We start from the raw sequence: 10,918 nt of genomic DNA, 5'->3' as shown, positions 1-10,918 counted from the left end.
TCTGTAGTGGTGGTTATAATTAGTTATGTTATTCACCACCCAGGGCGACATGTGTTAAAGGGGCGTCACAACGATAAGGCATCAGTCATCTAGTATCTCTTATTCGCATGTTTCTTCTGCAAGTATTAGTCGCCATTTTGTGAAAAAAACTATGCTGGAATAATTTATTACAGCTGATTTAGACTCAGCACAAAATTAAAAGTAACAGTTTTTATAGAATCTTGACCAAACTTCATATTTGATCTTTAGTTCTAAATCTGAAATACTCAGAGTGGTGAAACTTAAACAAAACATATGATGCATTAAACATATAATGTGTAAAATAAGAATTGAGTACCTCAAAGTTTTTCTTAGTAAATATATTCTGTAACCTCTCTACTCGCCCGATGACTGCTGGAGACAGAGATAGACAATGGAGATATTCATGACTAATAATGTCCACCACAATAATTTGAATAATCTTTATTTTTTTATGTGACCTTACTAGTACAACTAATACAATTTTTGATCATTAGCTCATTGTGTTAAATCCAACTTTTATAAAAAGTATTTTTTTTTTCAATAAAAGTCATGACTGTATAACAGAGGGTGTCTGTTATGGGTTTGCTAAACGATGCTCCAAAGTGCCTATGAGAAGAAGCTGAAATGCTCACAGATGTTAGCTAAAAAACACATTGAAGTTTACTACTGGTTTATTACGGGTTTTACAAGCCGTGCTGTTGTTTGGAGGAACCCGCTTCACTAACTTCTATGTTAGAAAGTCGTTTGTTGGCCATAAAACATGTCCTGAGTCATTACTGGAGTGTCAAAGCCTGATGGCCACTAGAGTTATTGGAAGTGAAAGTAGCTATAGAAGAAGAAGATGTACATCTACAGCTCTACTGAGTTTATAATTCAATAAAAGCAGCAGAACATGAGCCAGAAGTTGAGGGAGAGCAGATGCTCAGGGAGCAGACGGCGCTTTACTGCTTCATAAATAAAAAGTTGTGCCGCCGCTGCATTCAGGTGTCAACAGCTTTCAGAGCGCGGCTGGAGGCTGCTGACGTAAAGCCTGCAGGAACACTAATGCACTCATTGTTAAAGTGTCATTACCAGCCTCATTTATCATCAGACAAACACACACGGGGCGTGCACAAACGCTAAGCAAACAGACAGGACAGGTGCTGTGCGCTGCACATCACTCTACCAACAAGGCTGAATGAAAAACAACCCCAGAGCATGGTTTGCAGGTAAACCCATGATCTGACAACTAAGACACAGAAAAAAAAACAAAACATTGAGTTAATTGTTTGAACAGTGTGAAGGTTGAGATATAACTTGACTGACAGTCAGGCTCTAGATTCATTTTAAGGTTTTAGAGATGATCACAGACGGCATGGAATCCATCAGATACGGCCATTAGAGGTGACATGATGCTGTGACAAATCCCATTTCTCCACAGTCAAGGTGACAATGTTTCCTGAAAAAAACTGGCTCCATATGCTTGAACTTTCTGCACATTTTGTTGCATTATAAACACAAACATCAATGGTTTAACTTGGATTTATTGGACTTACAGCTTTCTGTTTCATACCCCAAGCAACATGACAGACAGATCAGGAAGAAAGGTGTGGAGGAGTTAAAAGCAGGGTTGGGTTATAAAATGATATCACAAGCTGTAAATATGTCACAGAGCTCTGTTCAACCCAGGATCTCAAAATGGAAAGAGTATGGCACAACTGCAAATCAGGACATGAGTGTTTACCTAAACTGACAGATAAGAAAAAGAGTGAATTATTCAGAGACACAGTTTGCTCTGAAGGAGCTGGAGACATTCAGTCGATGTGGGAGGATCTGTCGGTGGATGAAAGTCTTTAGAAGTTGTGTTTGTGGATTGCTGTTTGCCATAAGCCACGTAGGTGACATATCAACCACGTGGAAGAAGATATTCTGTCCACATACGACCAAAATTTCACTTCTGACCAACATAAAAATGTTGTGTGTGAGGCAAAGTTTGTATGATTAAACATGGTGGTGGCAGCGTCATGCTGTGGCCACAATGTTGGGGAGATGGATGGAGCTGAACATGAGGTTTTCCAAACGCCCAAAATCTCTAAACGTACAGACAGAGCTAGAATTGGTTTGTTTAATTTAGAGCATATTCATCCATTAGAATGGCCTAGTCAAATTCCACACCTGAATCTTATTGAGAGCCTGCAGAAAAACTGTTCAGATGCTCCATATCTATGCTAGTTATTTTGTAATTAAGAACTGGAACACATTTAACTCTGTAGATGTGCAAAGCTGGCTGTGATGTATCCAGAAGGCTTACAGCTGTGATTAGAGCAGAAGGACAAATATTCACAAAATATTTCAAAGTTTAATCAGTAAACTTTTCATGACACTGATTCTCAGGGCCTGGATTTGAGAACTAGTTGGTGAACCTTTGAGGAAAAACAGACATCAGCAGTGAACCTACCAATGTAAGTTTGAAGCATGAGCCACCAGTCAACACAAGAATAAACAGATGTGAGGATGTAACTGCATTAACCAGCTTTAAATAGCAATGTCCTGCCAGAGAAAAGATACAAATTAATGTACTTTGGGTCTGTTGGTGTCCAGACAACATGCATGACTGTCTCATGTGTTATTGGTCTTAATGAAGCTGTTTATTCACTGATGTTCTCTAAAAAAACAAAACAACAACAAAAAAAAACTTCTAACGCCTTCACAGAAAAGTGTTAATTAAACTCTCCTAAAAATTGCATAGACGTTTATGGTTGTAACATGAAAAAAATATGGAAAAAGGTTCAAGGGGTGTGAATGTCTTTACAAGGGACTGTAATTTGTATTGCTGTAAACACAGCTTTTCAGCTGCCTGCTGGATTGAAAACCTTAGAGAGGAAAAAAAGCCCACAAATTTAATTGCTGCCACTGTTTTCTATGAATAAAATTACTCTCACAGAGCACAAGCTGTTTACTCGTTGGGCAGATGTCACTTAAGAAACTTGTGAAGTTCAATCTTGCCGAATAATTCATTCATGGGGTGGGGGAGAGGGGAATAAAATCCTGTGTGTATTGTCTGCTTAGTCTGTTCTGCTGTTGACGGCAACAACAAAAAAATACATTGATTGTGCTGTAAAACGGCACTATGTGGCTGGAAAATACATAATACAGCCCTTTAACTGTTTCACAAAAGGATCTTCATGCTGGGTATTCACTGGATACATTTCTCTGCTTCTGCTCAAAGGTGACTCTGTTCCATAATTATTTTTTTGCAAAACTCACAAATGTTGAAGTCTTAGAAGTAGCTGCCTTTTCATTTTAAACCCCTGATGATTTTAAAGCATGAAATGTATTTTTGTTACCTTCAGTTGCTGTATATATCAAACATGACTTAAAATAAATTTGACTTTCCAATTTAACTCCTTGAAATTGGGTCTTTGTCTCTTTAAGAAGCTCTTGGTCTTTCCGACACGCCGCCTTCAGCACGTCATCACAACAATGTTTCTCCATGAAGCCCTTCACAGCATTCTGACGAGCGTTGGACTGATAAGAAGTTTGTTTAATAAGCTCAGCAGACACACACTTCCACCAGGTGTTTACTAATTGCTGCTCATTGTTACAGTATGCTGTCTATTTTTATAGGTCAGTTTTATTAATTAGAAGCCGTGCAAACTCATCTCCTTACCAAACTTTATGGCTTATTCTAGCTGAGCAGCCCAATAACGCTAACTTTTCTTTTCCATCTTTGCAAAGTTGCAGTTTACTCTTCTATTTCTCCCTTATCTTCTGTAACAGTTGCCTCTAGGCTCCTTTCTAACAGCATGCCTATGTGCTCACTTCTACTTTCTCGTTTCCCTTCTCTGCTAAAGTTTCTTATAAGTTATTTTTTTTTATCTCGTTTCTCTCACCCCCTCCCCTCCCCCCTATCTGTAAAAGCATAAATTGGCTGTTTAAAAAAAAAATCTGCGCACTACTCAGATGAGATCTTAGTCCACTCGATTGATTGCAGTTTTGGTCAATTTGCATTTCTTGATTCTAGATTTGTGAAAATCACTCACAGCTTTTCTCGCTTGTCTTCTGATAATAAAGTCGGGAGACAAAAATAAACACTTAAGCAAATTATTAGAGAGTTTCAGAAGAAAGTAAAGGTTGCATCTGAACTGAAAACCTATTATCAACTTAACTATCCCTCACTGACACAGTTTCTATATTTGCTTCCATTCTTTTAGATCGGTTTCCTCCTCCCTTTTGTGTACCGTCGAGGCGTACAGCCCTGATTAGTCCATTAGTCACAGAAAGGAGTATAGTTTATCATCAGTGAATGAGCCATCGCTCCTGCCCCTGAAAACGATCCATCACTGTTGTTAGTCACCTCAGCAGTTAGAAGCAGATTGGAGGAGAAAACATGAGATTAATAGCAACAACATGACTCTCATTACAGCAGCCCAAAGGGAGAAAGTGGAAGGGCAGCGGCTGCAGCAAACAACCCCGGTACAATATCAGGTTATTAATAGGACAGGTTTCTCATGGACCCTGGAAATTCTTGAACATGACTAAATTCAATGCTCAGAAACTGGGAAGTAGCCTCTGTTTTTGATATCTGCTTTAAACTTTGAGGCTTGGTTTCTTGCTATTTAACAAATTTCATTTTGCATTTGTATACATGCTGTTTGAAGGAGCTACTATATCACCATCTTCGAATACACCTTTATCTAATATTTTTTTGACAAAAATTTATTTTGGCCTCATATTATAGTTGGCAAAAAAAAAAAACATTCACCACTGTTTTTATAAGAAATTTTGATCTAGATATTTCTTTTCCCAAAAACTGGCACAAAATGACCAAGAATTAGTTCATTTTTTGCTTCAGATTTTTCAAACTGACAAGCTTACACACATTTTCTCAATATCTAGTAAAATAGTGTCTTGGAAACTGGTGTAGCCAAGCCACGTTTATTGACCGCCTTCTTTACACACAACACAGCCTCACAACAAGGAGAATCAGGAAGAGAGAGAGTAAAAGTCTAAAATTTCAGTCTGTAACATGTTGATCTGTAACTTTGTGCCCACTCTGCCGCCACTCGTCTCCTCCTGGGAGTTAACGCTTGTGCAGCTCGGAGCTTCTTGTCTTTATCCGGAGCATTTGGCGGGGCAAGCTGAGTGTAGCTGCTGTCAGCAGTTCACTGCGTCTCCTCAGAGGAAAGCCTGACTTCTGCACTTCCAGTTAAAGCAGTAATCTGCATCCTGCTGCTTATTCCCTCAAGGTCAAGACCACAAATTGGAAACCAGAATAGACCTTGTTGTTGTCTGAGATAAACTCTGGGCCTACAGCTTTAATCATCCGTGCAGGGTTTGTTGAAGAGACCCACTTTTTTTTTTTTTTTTTGTTTTTTTTTTTACCATTTATCCACAGCCTAATTTCTACCTACATGCATTTCAATGACACGGTCAGATATGTTCCCTGAAAGCAGGGAAACTTTGAGAAATGATAAATTCACACTAGGGTACAGCTAGAGTACAGTCTGCATCATGAGACTGAGGAGTCAGAGGAGACGTGACATCCTTGGTAAACATGCCATACAAATGGGATGAAGTCTAAGTTAATACAATACCGGCGTTTACTTAAAATGCTTGGAAAGGTTTTCGTTAGTAGGGTTCCTTTCCCCAGGAGGTCAGAGTCCAGCATCGTTTACACATTTCATTGGTTCAACACAGCTTATTAAAGACAGCTTCTCAAAAGAAAGGGATAACAGAAGAGCTCTGATGTAGGGAGGAGGGAATGCAACCAATGGCAACCATTTAAACGTGCAGGGTATTGCCCTCCATTAAAAAGTATTAATAACCACCATTTCAGACTGAATCATCCTCTTCATAAATCACAATAAAAGGAGAAGTTCTAAATTTAATTCAACTGGAAGTGTGATAAACAAAGATGAAGAGGGACTCAAGCTTATCTTAGCAACACACACAGTGATGAGGATGAATATGGATGGAAAAACTCTCCAAACGTCAGTGTCAGAACCGCAACAATAAGGGATATTATTGGGTTGCTAAGTCTCCATAACAACCATCAGACGGCATCTCAAACGTAAACATGGGGAGTTTGTGAAACTCTGCTGGGACTTAATGTGTGCTTTAGGCAGATAAGACTAAGACATAAGCTTTTCAGAAACAAGCGCATCACGGGAGTCTTTTGTGAAACAAAGAATGGATTCTGTCAGAAGCTCCTGACACCTAATGTTAAGTATGGTGGAAGGTGTGTGGTGCTCTGGGCTTGTTTCTCTTCAAAAGACTCAGGGAATCTTTTTGAAATGTATGGAATGATGAACTGATTCAAATACCGGAATGCTTTACAAGGAAATTTGGGGAGCAAATCCAAAAAGACAAAAAAACAAAAAAAACTTAGTTTAGGGTCATCTGAGGCCCCAGACGCAGATCCAATAGAAAACTTGTGTGGTGAACTGATAGTACAGAAGATGAGCCTTATGTTCTTTATCTGTATGCTTCAGATAAAGAACATAGTACTGTTCTTTATCTGAGTACTAATACTTTTGTAAAAATAATATAAAACTTCTTAAAGTTAAAATCCCCCCTTACTGACTAAATATATTCAAAGACTTTTCATATTTTTACCAGTATCTGTGGAGGGGTGTCAGTGGTGGATAATTACACACACAAAAACAAATCTGTATTTAAAAACAAACAAACAAACAAACAACAAAAAAAAACCTTGCAAATATTTATCCGGAAGGATTTTTCAATGAATGTTTTACAAAAACTTTTTGACTTACTTTAACAATAACAATAACTAAAAGACAAAAAGTAAATATCCTAAACCTTTAACTTCAAACACCAGTTGGGTCTTTTTTCCTCACCTCATCGAATCTCAAAAATCTAATTTTCAAGCACTGAGCACCTCTGAAGTTTTGTGAAGCAAGATTAGATTCCAGGTTCGTCTTTCGCCATTAATGGATCAGAGCAACAATTATTAAGGCAGCCGCTAGATTAGATTGGGAACACAATGAACCGTAACCACAAATAAATTGTGAAAGTAGTTCATTTATTTTAATGCTGCAACTCCTCCGATATGCAATTAGACTCTACTTCAGCTGCACTGAGGCTGAAAAACTTTTACCTTCCTTGAGAGCAGCTTAAGTAAACGACCCAAAGTTTTAAACAGGCAGGAATTAAATCACAGTTTACATGTCGATTGACTTATCATAAAATATAAAGTACTTCCTTTAAACACTTGAAATTAAACACACGTTTGGAAGAATAACTGATATCACAAGCTCATGTTGCACCAAACTTTAAGATCAATCAAGAGGCCTCCGGTCAGCAATTATCCACAACAGCGGAAGTGCCCTTTAACCGATCTGGAGTCTAATTAGTTTTGACTGAAACAAATGGACGGGTGGGTCTGATTATCTGTCTGCACGCAGCTGCCCTTCCTCAACCCACACACACACACACACACACACACACACACACACACACACACACACACACACACACACACACACACACACACACACACGCGCGCGCGCGCGAAGGTGTAACCGATCACTAACACGCTTGCACACATGCAAATCTACAAACACACTTGAGCACGCCCTGCCTGCATCCATTAGGATGTGATAGGATTGATAGTCATGCTGGAGCACATCTGAGTCTGTGATTAAACAGAGCTGCTGATCAATGAAAGGGAATATTGATCAGAGTGAAACCTGATTGATGCTCTGAGCTCCTCTAACATTGTTGCATCTGTTTTATACATAACTGTGAAAAAGAAATAAATCCTAAAGTGCCTTATTGGGGCTCGTTTCCAGGCGAAAATATAAATTAAGAAGCTCTCTTTAGTAAATACTTTTCCGTTTCTTCTGTTTAACCTCATCTATGCCCATCCAGGTATTATCTTCCACTTATCAGAGATTATGTAATGGACGTCAAAGGCATCTTTCATTGTGAAGAAGCACCAGATATTGTTTTATTATCAAACAATTTAGTTTAACAATGAAATTAATGAAGGGATGATAATGTTGGTTTTGTAAGAGTTTGTACTATTGATTTTACCAATTTGTGTGAGAAAACTCAAAAATAGTTCAGTTTGAAACCGGCCAAGTTTGTTTCTCATGCTCCTATTTTATTGCTTTACTTTATGAAAACGTGGATAGAAAGTATCTTGACTCTTACAGAATTGTTTTATCTTTGAACTAATGTCAACATTTAGAGGTGACATCATCATGCTTCAGAATCTTAGCACATCTGGTGTTACAGCCTTTCTAAAACAATGTCCAAAGCTCTGGTGCACCAGTGGTCAGACATGGATAATAAGAGGACTTTGGGCCTTTTCGTGTTCTTGGACGCCACAGTTCCCCTGGCTGAACAAAATCAAAATAAATGAAAGGAGAACAGTGGGGGAGCTCAGCAACATCCGTGCGAAGGTGACAGGAAGCTGCGAGGCGATAAACATCCTGCAGGCTTGCTGGTCTCCGACTCAGAGAAAAAGAAGCAACCAGCTGCCACTGGCCTGGACCGGAGGCCTTAAATCTGGGCCCACGCTGTGCGTGTATGTCAGGGTGGAGGAAGATAAGTGGTCACGACAGAAGACTGTCAGACACTAGACGTCTGTTTTAGGCTCACTGGTGGTGAGCCTAAAACATTCAGGCCTGTGAGGATGAAATATTAGAGTTATTTATTGACTTCAAAGTAAAAGAAAGCTGGAAGGAGCTGATATGGGGCATACTGTGGTGCTAAATAGCTCAGACAGACGAATATATATTTAAACCAGGGGATGCCAATAGATAAGCAGGGTGCTTTAACTTTCGACCAGTGCAATTAAGTTAGAAGGAACATTTCAACTTCAGAGCATATTTCAACTGACTGCCTGTCAGTAAAAATACATGGGAAACATATTGTGTGCAGCCAGAAATAACATTCATCTTTCAGCACTGAAGAGTGAATAATCTCAGTTTGAAAAGCCATGAAAAATTAAATGCTGCAGCGTGTTTTCATTTCAAAGCCGATGTGTAAATGAGACGCGCCAAGCACCTGGAACTGAATTTAGCTTTGTGGCCCAGAGCTGGTGGATGGCCCTTGAGTGTGTTATCACATCAGTCTCCCTTGATCCCAGCTGTTGTTCACTGTAGCTGAGACGGAGAAAGGAGGTCGGTCAATATTCATGGGTGTGATTGCCAGCGCCCATCACGGGCAACGATGATGGGCGATGAATCAAATGTAGCAGCCTGCAGGGTCTCTGGTTGTCTTTCTGATTTGACTGTTGATGGCCTGATTTACATTTACACCTTATGCTTCCTTTTACTTTCAGCCTATAAAATCAATATGTTTTAATATCCCTCATCAAAGTGGAAAAAAACTAGTATTTTTACTGATTATAGGAAATAAACTTAATTTCACGCATAAGAGACCGTTTTAGACCGGGTCATTAAGCATTAGTGTTGGTATCCAAGTCCTGACTAGTTTTACAGAAACTAGCTCTTGGATTTTTGCATTAGAGTGTCATATTTGATAAAAAAAAGATGACTACCAGAGTACTAGTCATCTGCTACAGAAAGACAAATACAATCCAAACTCAGTACATCGTTTTGAACCACATCAATGCACTACAGCAAACTAAGAGCCAGATTTTAACCAGAAACAGTAGAACAAAGATATTTACCCAGATTGTCGCCCTATCCAGAACCGGTTTTCAAGTCCTGGCTTCAGGCCGTTAAAAGTTGCCCTACAACAAGACTAATCCTTCGTAATGATCACGGTAAAAAGAAATTAGTCTTTTATACATTAGAAGAAAAATGGTTTGGTCTTTACTTGATTGTGAAATTTTTTAAATCTGACCTCAAATAAAGAAAAAAAGAAAACACAACGGAGTTCAATCACCATTTATTAAATAAACATAAATCCCAAGTGGAAAACAATTCACCCAGCATTCATTGGGGGTGAATTTGATAGGATGCTCACTCCTGGGAAGACTGATGGCTGCCTTCAATGTTTTCCACTTGTAAATAATCTGTGCAGAATGGAGGACTTCAATAAGTTTAAAAATTAACTCCTGACCTCTAGATCGCTGTGCATGTCTGACGTCTTCTCTAATACAAAATACAATAAAAGCAACACCTGTGTAAGTTCTGTTTACAGACTGGTTAATAGATAAAACCCAACAAACAGTGGGATGTACTACCTTTTGTGTGATCTTAAATTTATAGCAATAAAACAAAAAACTATGACTTCTGCCATTGGAAAATTAATTTTCAGATCCATTTTCACACAGCCATATCTCTGTGATCAGAATCTTCAAAAGATTGCAGATTTTTTTCCCCCTTCACATTATAAAAATAGTTCCCAAGTTACAACTTGTGAAATCACTGTGGATCCCTGTTAATATTTTTAGAAGTACGTTTAAAACCTTTCTAAGCTGCTAATGGAAAACCTTAAATTCGATATTTCAATAAGAAACCATTTTTATTATTAAAAAAAAAAACACACACACACACACGCTTTATGTTACATGAAAATATTTTACAGCTATGAGTTTGTACTGTATAAAAACAACCAGGGAATGACATCAGCCGATTCAGAGCAAAGTAAGGAAAGTTGCACCACCTGCTGGTGTCAGATGGTTACTGCAGTTCCTCTTTTTAACATTTCACTCCTGCCAACAGACGAGCTGAAGCTCCTCACGAGTCGTTGGGAAGGCCAAACAGTTTAACTGTGCCTGCCTCTCGGTTGTTGTCATATTTGCCCTCCTTGTCGTCGCAGGCGTATGCCAGCAGGGGTCTCTTTGGGTGCCAGGCGACTGTGAACGTTGGGGAATCGCACTGAACCTCCCACAGCTTCTCACCTGTAACATGTAAAAAAAAAAAAAAAAAAAAAAACCCCCTTGGTTTACTTTTAAAAATTTCCCCCCCAAAAAAAA

The 10,918-nt window shown here is 38.8% G+C and overlaps 1 protein-coding gene across 1 annotated transcript in view; it reads right to left on the bottom strand.

Annotated features, from left to right (window-relative positions):
• Positions 1-10,500: 10,500 nt before the first annotated feature.
• The window catches only part of thoc3 (THO complex 3), a 10,451-nt gene continuing 10,033 nt past the window's right edge, over positions 10,501-10,918 (bottom strand). Inside the window, exon 6 of the mRNA XM_015037431.1 lies at positions 10,501-10,843. Within this exon, the coding sequence (XP_014892917.1) occupies positions 10,680-10,843 (164 nt within the window). The 3' untranslated portion in view covers positions 10,501-10,679. The remainder of the gene's footprint in view (positions 10,844-10,918) is intronic.

The sequence above is a fragment of the Poecilia latipinna genome, unplaced genomic scaffold (assembly GCF_001443285.1).
Source record: "Poecilia latipinna isolate Pla-1442-1.1 unplaced genomic scaffold, P_latipinna-1.0 Scaffold405, whole genome shotgun sequence".
Lineage (NCBI taxonomy): Eukaryota > Metazoa > Chordata > Actinopteri > Cyprinodontiformes > Poeciliidae > Poecilia > Poecilia latipinna.
This window is presented reverse-complemented; position numbering and strand designations above follow the sequence as displayed.